This window comes from Thamnophis sirtalis, unplaced genomic scaffold, assembly GCF_051295495.1.
Source record: "Thamnophis sirtalis isolate CommonGarterSnake01/CBP01778 unplaced genomic scaffold, rThaSir2_p1.2 scaffold_13, whole genome shotgun sequence".
Classification (NCBI taxonomy): Eukaryota; Metazoa; Chordata; class Lepidosauria; order Squamata; family Natricidae; genus Thamnophis; species Thamnophis sirtalis.
In genome coordinates, this window is record NW_028261393.1 from 2825864 (window position 1) to 2841023 (window position 15160).

General features: G+C 47.6%; 1 protein-coding gene across 1 annotated transcript in view; it reads right to left on the reverse strand.

Moving 5' to 3' along the window:
- The window catches only part of RYR1 (ryanodine receptor 1), a 159537-nt gene that overhangs the window by 95005 nt on the left and 49372 nt on the right, over positions 1–15160 (reverse strand). The window contains 10 exon segments of the mRNA XM_087727948.1: positions 220–420; positions 2390–3338; positions 6150–6376; positions 7003–7089; positions 8298–8463; positions 9506–9666; positions 11379–11511; positions 12367–12602; positions 12604–12735; positions 13914–14122. Of these exon segments, the coding sequence (XP_087584074.1) occupies positions 220–420; positions 2390–3338; positions 6150–6376; positions 7003–7089; positions 8298–8463; positions 9506–9666; positions 11379–11511; positions 12367–12602; positions 12604–12735; positions 13914–14122 (2501 nt within the window).

The window sequence follows — 15160 nt, forward strand, 5'->3', positions numbered from 1 at the left end:
AATCTAAACCCTAAACTGGAATTCCGCAGGCGCATTTAGTAGCAAGTTAGCCAACCGCTCTGGATATCAAACAACTATTTACTAGCCCTTCCCAGAGTTTCAAACTCCTAAACCCGATATTGCTGACACGCAGAAGACATGTGTATGTTCTACCATTCAGTGGTTCTCCCTTCCGTTTAGTTTTGGCTCCTCCCTCTCCGCAGGAGCCCCGCCCAATACCTGCTCCTGGGGAGGAGAGCGGAATTCCCGGGTGCGCCTGGCGGTCTCCGCAGCCGACATGGTGAAGGCTTGCATCAGCGTAGCGTAACGCTGCCGTTGGTTGGTCTGCAGCCTGTCCACATAACGCTCCGAGAAAGCAATGATGGCTTCCACGCGGTGCTGTAGCTCGCGGTCCCAGAAAAACTGCAACAGGTTGCACATCTGTAGGAGGAGGAGAGAAGGCGATGGACAGAGAGAAGCCGTCAGCCAGGAATTGGAATATCTGCCGAGATAAGGCATTGAAGGGTTCAAGGGTTATTTATTTATTATTTATTTATTAATTAGACTTATATACCGCTTCATAGGGCTTTCAGCCCTCTCTAAGCAGTTTTTTTTTTAGCAAATTGAGTCAGCAACTTGCCTCCACAGTCCGGGTCCTCATTTCACCCACCTCGGAAGGATGGAAGGCTGAGTCGACCTTGAGCCGGTGAGATTTGAACCGCTGAACTGCAGATCACAGTCAGCTAGAGTGGCCTGCAGTACTGCACCCTAACCACTGCGCCACCCCGGCTCTTATTAAGAGTTGCAAAGCTGATGTTTGCATATATACAAATGGAAAGTTAAAAGGTGGGGATTGTCAATCATTAGCATTTATGAATGACCTTTGATTCATTGCAAAGGATGCATCACAGTAAAAAGGATTCTCCGGTATTTGAAAGGAACTGTGAATTTGGGTCTTCCAATACAGGTATCTTGAGAATATTAAGGTAATTTGGATTTATGTCTATTCCAGTTATGAAGGAAAAGAGTGTCAGAATATATTCATGAACTGGAATAGGCAACAAGGTCAGCCAATGAATAGACATGGTAACTGGGTCAACCAATGGTGACTGTTTTGGAAACTGAAACAGTATTTCCTGGAGACAGCTAGGAGCCTGGGCGTGGCTTAGTACTATAGCTCTGAGTATGTGCAAAAGCTAAAAACTAATCTGAGCTCTGAACTGAAACTGGAAACTGTTCTCTCTTCTGCCTGTGTTTTGCTTGTACCCTCTACCACGTTGAAAGGACCGCTCTTGGTATTGTCTACATGTCTCATGTATACAAAGAGGAGCTAATGAATCCTGCTGAATCAGTTACCTGTGTGTGCTTTCTGGATTTGACTCACACAGAGAGAGAGAAAGAGAAAGAAAGGAAGAAAGAAAGAAAAAAGAAAAAAAGAAAGAAAAAGTGAGAGAGAGAGATGAAAAAAAGGAAAAAGGGACAGAGAGACAAAAGGAAGGAGAGAGAGAGAGAGAGAGAGAGAGAGAGAGAGAGAGAAAACACGTGGCCGGCAAGCCACTCCCACCAGGTCACATGGCCGGCAAGCCACTCCCACAAAGGAAGAAAGAAAGAAAAGAAAAAAAGAAAGAAAAAGTGAGAGAGAGATGAAAAAAAGGAAAAAGGGACAGAGAGACAAAAGGAAGGAGAGAGAGAGAGAGAGAGAGAGAGAGAGAGAGAGAGAGAGAACACGCGGCCGGCAAGCCACTCCCACCAGGTCACATGGCCGGCAAGCCACTCCCACAAAGGAAGAAAGAAAGAAAAGAAAAAAAGAAAGAAAAAGTGAGAGAGAGATGAAAAAAAGGAAAAAGGGACAGAGAGACAAAAGGAAGGGGAGAGAGAGAGAGAGAGAAAGAGAGAGAGAGAGAGAGAGAGAAAACACGTGGCTGGCAAGCCACTCCCACCAGGTCACATGGCCGGCAAACCACTCCCACAAAGGAAGAAAGAAAGAAAAGAAAAAAAGAAAGAAAAAGTGAGAGAGAGATGAAAAAAAGGAAAAAGGGACAGAGAGACAAAAGGAAGGAGAGAGAGAGAGAGAGAGAGAGAGAGAGAGAGAAAGAAAACACATGGCCGGCAAGCCACTCCCACCAGGTCACATGGCTGGCAAGCCACTCCCACAAAGGAAGAAAGAAAAGAAAAGAAAAAAAGAAAGAAAAAGTGAGAGAGAGATGAAAAAAAGGAAAAAGGGACAGAGAGACAAAAGGAAGGAGAGAGAGAGAGAGAGAGAGAGAGAGAGAGAGAAAACACGTGGCCGGCAAGCCACTCCCACCAGGTCACATGGCTGGCAAGCCACTCCCACAAAGGAGGCCACACCCACAGAGTAGGCACAAATTTTTTTTGAAACCCACCACTGTCTCAGACCTCCTCCTTTTACCTGCAACTTGACCGATTCGGGAAGCTTCATTTGTAGCAGGCCTTCCTCCAGCCCTTCCTCGTCCTCTTTGGCTTCCGCTTCGCCAGCCTCAATGGCCTTCAGCTCCTGCTTTTCTCCTTCTTCGGCTTCTTCCTTCTGCTCCCCTCCAGCCTCTTTCTCCTCTTCCTCCTCCTCTTCTTCCACCTCCTCCTCCTCTTCCTCTCCTGCTTCTTCCTCCTCCACATAGCCCTGGTCTTCTCCTTCCCCCGCCGCCTCCTCAGCGCCGCCTTCCGGAACTTCCTCCTCTTCCTCCTCTTTGGATTCCCCAAAGACGCTGGGGTCGATCATCTTGAGGATATGGCGCACGTCCTCATCCTCAAACACACCCATGATGAGGAGGGTGCAGACCAACTTGAGAACGGGCACGAACTGGAACTCCACGCTACCCCCCACAGGGTCGCGGGTATGTTGCCCTCCGTCTTGGACGGCTTCCGTCAGCATGTTGATGGCCTTCACCTTCAGCGCATCCAGCGGGATGGAAGGACTCAGCTGGTAGAGCTCAGAGCTGGTGCTGACGAAACAGGTGTCGGAGAAGTGGAGCGGAGGACGTAAGCAGGTGCTCATGCCCACCCCGGGCAATCCCGGTTTCTTCATGCCGTCCGGGAAGAGCGTGATCCTCTTGGTCTCGTCCGTCATGGGGACAATGAACTCGCTGTTCATCATGAGACGGGAGCGCTTGGCCGACTCCAGGTGCATGCTGATAAGGAGGTCGTAGTAGCCACTACGCAGCAGGCCTGGGAGGTGGTTGCTCTCGATGGTGTAAAGCAATTGCGACTCGTCCACATGGCTACACAAGGCATGGGCCACCCGGTTGTTGCCCAAGGCGCACACGGCACAGTACAACTTCAGACTATGGGAATGGAACGTCAAGAGGTCTTGGCGCTCGGACAATTCCAGGATGTCTATACATCTGAAAGAGGGATTGGGGCGGGGGGAGAGTTTGGAAGTTAAAGAGGAGGGGAAGTTGCAAGTTTGGTACCCTCTTAGAAAGCGGAACTGTCAGACGTGCCTCTTTGAGGAAATCCAGGAAAGAAAAACCCTCAACTCCATTGTTTTAGAGAAAAGGTACTTTTACTGGATACGAACTGATAGCAACGAAAGTAAGGCAAGATCTGAGGCTAAAAGCGCAAAATTATACATATCAATAGCAGTAGCAATAGCAGTTCGACTTATATACCGCTTCATAGGGCTTCCAGCCCTCTCTAAGCGGTTTACAGAGTCAGCGTATCGCCCCCCACAGTCTGGGTCCTCATTTCACCCACCTCGGAAGGATGGAAGGCTGAGTCAACCTTGAGCCGGTGAGATTAGAACCGCCGAACTGCTGAAGTGGCCTGCAGTACTGCACCCTAACCACTGCGCCACCTCGGCTCATCAAAAGTTTACCCAAATCCCTCCCCCCCCCAACCACCCTCAAGCTGAATGCCCAATCTCCAGCCCCCAAGGGTGTCATGTGGGGTGCATCTTCAGGTGGCTTCATCCATCTGGTATGTAGAGACGGTTGACTTTGAGCAGACCCAAACAAGTCCATTTGCAGAAGATGGTGAGAACAAAACTCCCTCTTTGTCCTGAGACATCTTCTCCAGCACGATTCCCCTCCCAAGTACCAAAACCCCCTCCCCTGCTTTACTATATGGCAGCCAATAGCAAGCAAGCGATATAGAGGCTGAGAGGAACCATTTGCTAATCGGCGAAGATTTTCCATCTTCCAATGTTCAGCAGCTACATCCATCAATAGATGCCTCCCTTTGCTAAATTAGGCAAGCAGGTGAAAGCCTAAATATTAAATACCTTCAGAGGATAGGGTATTTTAATATATATATATATATATATATATATATATATATATATATATATATATATATATATATATATATATATATATATATATATATATATATATATATATATATATATATATATATATATATATATATATATATATATAATTTGTGCTGATAAATAAATAAAGGGAGACTAGTATAGATCTATTTCAAGCTATTTAGCTCTCATCAGCTAGCCATACCCTTACTGGGATTCGATCCTGTGCTGTATTGCATCTTAGGCAAATGTCTTAGCCATTAAGCCACAGGTCTCCTCCTTATCAGCTGAAGCCAGGGAAGAAGGTATATATTTAGTGTCACAACCCCTGGTAAGCCCCAATTATGGGAGGAAGCTAACTGCTTCCATTCTCTGTCCATCGGCTCGTCACAAGAGTCCATCACGACAGAAACCCAATATTTTTACTGTTGCCTTTCTTATATTTGTGTTTTTTTTATTTGTGCTGATAAATAAATAAAGGGAGACTAGTATAGATCTATTTGAAGCTATTTAGCTCTCATCAGCTAGCCATACCCTTACTGGGCTTAATGGCTAAGACGTTTGCCTAAGATGCAATACAGCACAGGATCGAATCCCAGTAAGGGTATGGCTAGCTGATGAGAGCTAAATAGCTTGAAACAGATCTATACTAGTCTCCCTTTATTTATTTATCAGCACAAATAAAAAAAAACACAAATATAACAAAGGCAACAGTAAAAATATTGGGTTTCTGTCATGATGGATTCTTGTGACGAGCCGATTGACAGATAATGGAAGCAGTTAGCTTCCTCCCATAATTGGGGCTTACCAGGGGTTGTGACACTATATACATACATACATACATACATACATACATACATACATACATACATACATACATACATTCAGTCCCAAAGAACCAAGAACGATATGTGGAGTGGAGTCTGTATTGTTGTTCGCCTGCAGACAGAATCTTGCCAGACTAAAGCAAATACCTGCATAACTGTTAGATCTACCCTGTGAATTGCTGGAAATCACCCTTGCTCTTTCCCTGTCCGCCAACACATTCCACCAAGCTCCACTGCCTCTTTGTCCTCTGAGAAAGAGCCTCTCCCTCCTGCAGCTTCAGACTACATGGTCAAGTGCAAGCAACCAAGATCCATTTGGGAAAGATACAGGTCAGCAATTTTATTGTGTTTGCACTATATTACAGGAACCTCCCCAAAGTGCTTGACTCTCCTTGGGAACAACCAAATAAGTTTCCATGGAGCTGAAGGGGAAATCGGATTTATGCTTCTTAAAGGTAAACGTTCCTGACTCTAGGGGGCGATGCTCGTATCTGTTCCAAAGCCAGCGCTCTCCAAAGACATCTCTGTGGTCGTGTGGCCGGCATGACTCAACACCGAAGGCGCACGGAACGCTGTTCCCTTCCCACCAAAGGTGGTTCCTATTTTTCTACTTGCATTTTTTTACATGCTTTCGAACTGCTAGGTTGGCAGAAGCTGGGACAAGTAACGGGAGCTCACTCTGTTACGCGGCGCTAGGGATTCGAACTGCCAAACTGCCGACCTTCTGATCGACGAGCTCAGCGTCTTAGCTGCTGAGCCACCACATCCCTTAACCCAGAGGAAGAAGAGACAGCAAAGTTAAGCTATATGCCTCTTGCAGCTGCTGAAAGACTCAAGGCTACTTCCCGGCTTGACTCCTCCTCTATGCCTGGCTGAGAGTTTCCCAACATCATTCCATCACTGAGTGACAGAACCATAAACGCAGCCAATAGTCTTCCCTTACCCTGGGGACCCCTGCAGATTTCAACTCCCAGAATCCCCCTCCCATCCCTTTCGGGTTGGGAAACACCACGCCATCACCCTGGAGGCGTCAGCCTGCCTATCTGAAGTGAAATGGAAGATCACTAGGTTCTTACCGGTTCTCCTCTGGGATGTGGAGAGCCATCATTATGTTTGGTTCCAGGCACTCAACCATCCAGCCATGGCGGTCGCTGAAGCGAGCAACGTCCACCCGTAGAAACTCATTGGGCATACGGCTCCACGTCATGGGGGCCAGCATTTGGATGGCAAGGCGAGGTGGGCACTGGGGCTCCGGGTTTCTCCGCTCGCTCCGGAACATGGCAGCTGATATCGGCATAATATTCTGCCCCGCAAAGAGTTGGAAAAGTAAAAGAAAATTTGTGTGTGAACTAATTGGCGGATAATATTTCCCGTGGCACGACAAAACCGCGGTCCACTAAAGCGCGCCCGATTAAAGCACGTACCTGACGTCATCAGCAGCCCGACAAATACGACCGCGGAGAAAAAAGGGCGCTTTAAAAAGCGCTTTTAAAGCAAGCCGATTCACGTAAAGGTAAGGGTTAGGGTTAGGGTTAGGGTTACGTTAAGCGTTAGGGTTAGGTTTAGGGTTAGGTTAAGCGTTAGGGTTAGGTTTAGGGTTAGGTTAAGGGTTAGCGTTAGGTTTAGCGTTAGGTTAAGGATTAGGTTTGGGGTTAGGTTAAGGGTTAGATTTAGGGTTAGGTTTAGGGTTAGGTTTGGGGGGGTTAGGGTAAGGTTTTCGCGTTAATTTTAACTTTACCACTCACAGCGTGATGTTTTCGTCACACTGTGATGACGTCAGGTACGCGCTTTCGTCGAGCGCGCTTTAGTCTACCGCGGTTTTGTGGTGGAACCATATTTCCAACCCAACCTGATCCAAGGAGGATTCCTCCATTATTCCAGAAGCGATATTTTTTAAAAAGAATTTTTTTCCCCCAACATGTAGCTTACCTTCAGTTTGCCCAGTTCAAATTGGATGACATTCTGGTTTGTTGGGAGCGCGACAACGGCGGGGAACAGTTTTGTGTTGGGCTCCACCTAAGATGGACCGGTGGTGGGAGAACGGAAGCCAAAAGAAGCGAAAAATTCATAATTCGCACCAAGCTATACAATTGGTCCACGCCACTCACCCAGTGCTGATTTTTAAAAACACCCAGCTGACTATCATACATAACAACTTCCTTGGTTTCTTTTTTTCTTTTGTGAAAGGTTTTTAATTTTAATCTCATACATACATCTACAGGTATACATTCTCACAATTATTATTCACCTTTTGTTTTAACACTTTTAAACATTCGTTTTTCCATATAAAATATTAAGATACATAATTGGGATTGCTTTGCTTACCATCCCGTGCACCTATTTATTTATTTTTACCACAACACTGCTTCTCTTCCCTTTTCTCCCTCCCTCCTTTCTTCTCTCCTTTCTTCTTCCACCCTCTCCTTTCCCTTTTCTTCTTCCCCTCCCTCTCCCCTGCTCCTCTCCTCTTCTTCCCCTTCATACCCTCTCTCCTACTCTTCCTACCCCTCCCTATCTTCCTCTCTTCTCCTCTCCTCTTCCTCTTTTCCTTTCCTCTTTCTATTGTTGTGGTTGCCTTTTGTGATGGACTTTTCCTCGTCCATCTGGTCTATTTTCGGGATGGTATTGCAGCAAACCCAGTTCTATCTTTATGCTTCCCATTTTACCTTCCCCTTTCCTCATTATATTTTCAAATCTATTATTCACACATGCCTCGTTCTTTCAACATACGTGGCACGACAAAACTGCGAAGCCCTTATCCGCGGAGATATAAGCGCGCCGCTAAAGCCGTGACATCATCACCGCGCGTCATCACCGCTGCGACAACAGCGCGGCAACAGAAGGACGCTTTAAAACGGCGCCACGGCAAAAAGCCGATTTCAATTAAGGTAAGCGTTAGGATTAGGTTTAGGAGTTTGTTTTAGGGTTAGGGTTAGGTTTAGGGTTAGGTTTAGGGTACTGAGTGCTTGGGAATGCGCGGATTTGCCCTCCGCGATTATGTCATCGCGGTAGGGTCGCGTTTTTCCTTAGCGCTTCGAACGGCGAGAATTAGTCTTCGCGCTTATGTCTCCGCGGATAAGGGCTTCGCAGATTTGTGGTGGAACCTCAACATATACTTGTATATTAATACTTCCTTGATTTCTTATCCATCCATCCAAACACCTCCCTAATAAATATCAGCCCCCATCAATTCTCCTGGGGGAACGTATCCTCAATCCGCTTACCTGGAAGAAGGTGTTGACTTCTTTCCCGTTGGCTGTGAAAGTCATGAGCCCCGTGGCCGAATCAAGAAGGCAGCCGATCACCAGGTCCACCGTGCTAACTCGGGTCTGCTGGGTACTGCTGACAAACTCCCCTCCCCATACCATGTAGCAGTTGCTTCTCTTGATGCTATTGAAGTAAGAGACGATGGAGATAGCACTTAAGACTTATATACCGCTTCATAGTGCTTTACAGCCTTCTCTAAACGATTTACAGAGTCAGCCTCTTGTCCCCAACAACCCGGATCCTCATTTTACCAACATGGAAGGATGGAAGGCTGAGTCAAATCTGAGCCGGTCAAAATTGAACTGCTGGCGGTGGGCAGACTTAGCCTGCAATACCACTTCATACAGCCTTCTCTAAGCGATTTACAGAGTCAGCCTCTTGCCCCCCTAAACAACCTGGATCCTCATTTTACCAACATGGAAGGATGGAAGGCTGAGTCAAATCTGAGCCGGTCAAAATTGAACTGCTGGCGGTGGGCAGACTTAGCCTGCAATACCACTTCATACAGCCTTCTCTAAACGATTTACAGAGTCAGCCTCTTGCCCCCCTAAACAACCTGGATTCTCATTTTACCAACATGGAAGGATGGAAGGCTGAGTCAAACTTGAGCCGGTCAAAATTGAACTGCTGGCGGTGGGCAGACTTAGCCTGCAATACTGCATTCTAACCACTGCGCCACCACTTAGACTTATATACTACTTCATACAGCCCTCTCTAAGCGATTTACAGAATCAGCCTCTTGCTTCCAACAACCCGGATCCTCATTTTACCAACATGGAAGGATGGAAGGCTGAGTCAACCTTGAGCCGTTTAGGTACGAACTGCTGGCGGTGGGCAGAGTTAGCCTGCAATGCTGCATTCTAACCACTGCGCCACCGCGGCTCATGACCTATCAACCTACCTTTTGTTGAGATACTACAAGCCTTTGGACTGGAGACCCAGAAGGTTTGAAGTTACACCTCTGTTTCTCCCAAATCCTTCTGGGCAACTGCACCCCCCTTGTTTCGGTATCAAAGGTAGTTTCAACCTTCGTTCAACCGGAAAAAAGACTCTTCAAATACCCCCACATCTGGTCACATCTCCACTCTACTGTTATCTGCTACTATTCCTCGGAAACGGGCTTGTAGCAGATCCGTAAAGCACAGGAGGTCTGGACGATGCTCACCTGTCGTGGATGTTTCCCTTGTCGTCGCCCATGGTGACCGTGACATTGCGCACCTTCGTGAGGTCGAAGTGCATGTCATGCTGGTGGTAATCGGGGGTCACCCAACCTACCCAGACAGTAGTGGGCTCTTGGCCTGCAAATATCCGGACCGAGTAGTAATACTGTTAGGTTGGAAAGAGAAAGGTGCAAAGGGTAAACAATATGGCGTGGGACGCGGAGTTCCTCATGCAAACACTACTAATACTTGACCGAAAGTAATCTGTAAGTAACTCATGGACAAGAGATTATCAAAAGAACACACTAGTTTTGCCCCCATCCAGCACGTCCTTTCCGGAATATGCTGTGGTGGAATGTAGTCTAAATTCCCAGGAAAGAGAGGCTCCATTCCAGAGGAATAAAGGTTCCCCTCGCACAGATGTGCCAGTTGTTCCCGACTCTAGGGGGCATTGCTCATCTCTGTTTCAAAGCCGAAGAGCCAGCGCTGTCCGAAGACGTCTCCTTGGTCATGTGGCCGGCATGACTCAATGCCGAAGGCGCACGGAAGGCTGTTACCTTCCCACCAAAGGTGGTCCCTATTTTTCTACTTGCTTCTGCCAACTGCTAGGTTGGCAGAAGCTGGGACAAGTTAACGGGAGCTCACTCCATTACGTGGCGCTAGGGATTCGAACCGCCGAACTGCTGACTTTTCTGATTGACAAGCTCAGCGTCTTAGCCGCTGAACCACCGCGACCCTTACTCCAGAGGAATAAGAGACAGCAAGGTTAAGCTTGCTTGGTAGGGAGGAAGAGGGTTAAGACTGCTCCTACCCGGAAGTTCTCGGAGGCTGTCAAAGTTTTGATGGATAGGTGATGAACAACTTCGAACTGCTTAGAAGTAACTGTGTGTGTCTTTTCTTGGGTTTAGGAGCCTTATATCAAACTCATGCGAAACTGAATACTGGCATCTTTAAAGATGGACTCTGAGAACTTCTAGGGAGGAGCTGTTATAGCCCGCCAGTGGTCAGTGGAGCTGGTGGCATACTCAGACAGTGAGGAGGTTGGGGCCAGTCCTGGAGTCTGGGGAAGGCTCCGTTGAGGGCCCTGTGTCGGAGGCAGAGAGGGGGCCAGGGCCGTCCGACAGTTATCAGCTGCCTTCAGAGTCAGACATCAGTGGGGCAGAAGAACAGCTGGAGCCTGTTCTCGATGTGTGCATGCGCAGAGCTGCCAGGAGAAGGGAACTGTTAAAGAACAAGGGCCAACTCAGGAATAACGACACAAGTGGACGGTGAATGGCCCCTCCCAGAGGTGGGGTTGCTACTGGTTTGCACAGGTTCGGGGCACAAAGCACGGGCGAAGCGAACCAGCAGTACCCTGCCCTGGCCCCTCCCATAGGGAATAAAGGGGAGCGAAAGGGGAGTGGAGTTTGCAGGAGACAATTAGTTCGCTTAATTAGTGTGAAGATTTGTTCGTGACTCTCAGAGACTCCTTGCCAAGTATTTTCTTGTACATCCGTTGCGTTTGGAAGATATCGGCCTGGCAGCTCTCCAAGTCTGATAAGGTCTGTGGTTGTAAATTCACCCTTGAAAGACTGTTTGCCGGGACTTTGGTGGATGCGAATGAGAGGAATTCACACTAGCTTTGTCGGGACAAGGAGCCTGCTTTGTGATTTTGTGAAGCCTAGGTCAGAACAGGAGCTATCTTCACCCTCCCAACCAAACTATCTTAACTTCGTTATCTCCTCTGGAATGCAACTTGTCTCTTACTCCTCTGGAATGCAACATCTCTCCTCTGGGAATCCAGACTCCACTCCACCACAGTGCATTGCAAACAAATCTGAAAAAAATGCCAGCTCAGCAGCATTGTACTAAGTCACTAGATAGCCAAGTCCCTGTTACCGTTGTGGTGTTCATGATGATTTCTGGATCATCCCGGTCATCGGGAACCACTTCCTCTTCAAGCCGATGTACCGTGGGGACTACGGGGGCAGGGGTAATGAGGGTGGTGGCTTTCTTGGCTTTGAACAAGAAGCTGAAGTAATGGGAAGGAGAGCACGATCAGAAAGGGCTGTAGACCAATCATCTAAGATGTCCCACCCTGATTTTCTCCAGACAGACTTCTTGGAAATGAACCCCGCTCAACTCTGTCGGAACTAGTTCAGAATCAATATGTATCTGATCATGTTGATATCCTTCCACACCAAGAATGCTTCTTCTCCCACTCCGATATCTAAAGATCTTTTTCATCATTCCTTTCGAACCCAATCATCCCCCAACTAGGAGATAGAATAGAATAGCAGAGTGACCTTGGAGGTCTTCCAGTCCAACCCCCTGTCTAGGCAGGAAACCCTATACCATTTCAGACAAATGGTTCTCCAACATCTTCTTAAAAACCTCCACTGTTGGAGCATTCAACTTCTGGAGGCAACTTCTGTTCCACTGATTAATTGTTCTAACTGTCAGGAAATTTCTCCTCCCTTCTAAGTTGCTTCTCTCCTTGATTAGTTTCCACCCATTGCTTCTTGTTCTACTCCCAGGTGCTTTGGAGGATAGCTTGACTCCCTCTTCTTTGTGGCAGCCCCTGAGATATTGGAAGACTGCTATCATGTCTCCCCTAGTCCTTCTTTTCATCAAACTAGACATACCCAGTTCCTGCAACCGTTCTTCGTATGTTTTAGCCTCCAGACCTCTAATCCTCTTTGTTGCTCTTCTCTGCACTCTTTCTAGAGTCTCAACGTGTTTTTGACATCGTGGCGACCAAAACTGGATGCAAATATTCCAAGTGTGGCCTTCCCAAGGCCTTATAAAGTGGTATTAACACTTCACACGATCTTGATTCTACCCCTCTATGCAGCCTAGAAAGATTTTTCCATGGAGTTCTTCTTACCCTCTTTTGGCTTTGCTTTTCTCGTTGGAGGAATCCTTCTCATTCTCTTTGGGCGACTCCTTATGGGTGGCCGGGGAACCTGGGCCTTGTTTCTCCTTCTCGCCTTCCTCGGCTTCCTTGCGGCTGGCGGTCTTCTTCAACTGCTCATATTCGGAGTCAAGGTCAACCTCCTTGACGTCATCTTCAGGGATGGTGAGCGCGTGAGTGAGCGGAGTGGTGCCGGCGGTGACCTTGAAACTTTTCGTGGAACTCCACTGGCATACTGAGACGCAGGAAGAGGAGTTCCACAACGGCATTCTGGGAGCCGAAGGTCCGGTGCGTCAGCTTTAGGCACGGCGGGTTGTCCACGGTGCCATCAATCCGTGACACCTGCCCGCGGAGGACCAAAGCAGAAGGTTAGAGTAGCAATGGGCCACCTTCTTCCCAGGCTCATCCTAATCTTCCTCGACAGTTTTTTCAAAGTATTATGGAGAACCCTTCTTTAGAGTCCTCCAGAACTTATAAACAGATATTCGTTAGTGGAAAGATAAGTGGTATAATTTAATTTGCTCAATGTTACTAATCTTCTGACAGGTTACATAGACATCAGAGGTGGGTTCCTACCAGTTCGGTAGAACCAGTTCGTCAAATCTACCGAACTGGTTAGAAGAGGTTCCACCAGAAAGCAGGCCACACCTACAGAAGAGGTTCCAAAAAAATTTGAAACCCACCACTGACACACACACACACAGAAAGAGAAAGAGTAAGAAAGGAAGAAAGAAATAAAGAAATAAAGAAAAAAGAAAAAAGAAAAAAGAAAGAAAAAGTGAGATGAAAGAAAAAAGGAAAAAGGGACAGAGAGACAAAAGGAAGGAGAGAGAGAGAGAGAGAGAAAGAAAGAAAGAAAGAAAGAAAGAAAGAAAGAAAGAAGTAAAGAAAGAAAGAAAACAAACACATGGCCAGCAAGCCACTCCCACCAGGTCACATTGCCGGCAAGCCACTCCCACAAAAGAGGCCACACCCACAGTGTAGGTTCGAAATTTTTTTGAAACCCACCACTGATAGACATGGAGGTGGCATCAGAGGAACATTTGTAGGAGACACCAGCTTCCAAACCAATATCCCAATGGCTACACTTCCCCTCAGCCATGCAAAGTCTCTCACCTCACTTCAGTCGTGAGTTCAACCACACTCTTGTCCTACAACAAACCAATCCTCATAGATGCTACCATTAGTACCTTTGTCTCACCTGTTCTGTAATTACGTGATCGTTTTTATGGCCACATTTTCTTCGTGCCAGGCCACTATCTGGCTCATGAAGCTCCCTCAGGTGGCACCTACCAAGCTTCGAAAAACCCTTCTAGCGCCCAGTCGTTCAAAATGGCGGCCCCTTTCTCCTCACCGAGCCAACCCAAATGTATCTTGTTCGTAAATCCCTCCCACTACAGAATGTCCTCTTGCTGCCATGGTTGCCTCTCAAATATGGAGCTCTTCTTGTCAACATTTGAGTCCCAAAGCACACACCTTCTGCAGGGGTCACACTCCAAGGCTCCGCCCCTTCGACTCACCTCGTAGTGAGGGTGCTCATCGGGCACGGGGGAAAACTGAGGCAAGCTTTTGCTGAACCACATGGTGACTTCCCGCTTCGTGTTGATCGCAAAGGGTTCGTAACCTTCTTGAAGACCGCAGATGGTGAAATAGCGAAGGCTGCTGACATCTTGACCCAAGTTGAGTCTTCCCACCTGGGACAGGCCCAAGCTGCACACTGGGATGAAGCCTGTAAAAGATGGGGAGGAAAACGATGAACTTGGGTTCCCGACAATGAATAAACAAACATTCAGCCTCCACCAGTGTCGGACAGGAAGGCTGTGCAGAGTGGTGAGGACAGTGGAAAGGATGATTGGACGTCTGAAGCAGAACAACTAAGTTCTCTAATAGCTTTATACCATACACCAGGGGTGTCAAACGCAAGGTCTGTGGGCCCACAAGATGTTTAGATCTGCCCCATAGGGGCAACCTGGAAATGGCAAACGACTGGCCTACCATCCTACTGAGCTCTGTTTTGCTGGCAGACAGTTGCGGGAAGCTGTTGCAACCGAAAATGGAGCTCTTGAGCCCGCAGAGAGCTTGGGCCCCCACCGAAGTCAAACACAATCCTGATGTGGCCCTCAACGAAATCGAGTTTGACACCCCTGCCATATGGTACCCACCTTATTAACCCTCCAGACTCTTTTTTTCTGCCATGCATTCGAGATGGATTGCGATGAACATGCATGTAGGTGTGGATTGTAAACTTTGGTGTCATTTTTGTATAATTTGGATGGTTTTTGGAGGATGGCTCTGCTCTTACTGTATTGCTATTGTTATTTTGAGGGTGGTATGTTGGCATTTTATTTTAACGGTGCCACAGTGGTTAGAGTGCAGTACTGCAGGCTACTTCTGCTGACTGCCAGTTCGAATCTCACCAGGCTCAAGGTTGACTCAGCCTTCCGCCCTTCCGAGGTGGGTTAAATGAGGACCCGGATTGTTGGGGGCAAGAGGCCGACTCTGTAAACCGCTTAGAGAGGGCTGTTAACGCACTGTAAAGCAGTATATAAGTCTAAGTGCTATTGCTGTAGTTGATTGGATGTTGCAATAGGAGCCCTGATGGCACAGTGGTTAGAATGGTATTGCAGGCTAACTTTGCCCACTGCCATGAGTTCAATCCTGACCGGCTCAAGCGTGACTCAGCCTTCCGTCCTTCCGAGGTGGGTCAAATGAGGACCCAGATTTGTTGGGGGCAAGAGGCCGACTCTGTAAACCGCTTAGAGAGGGC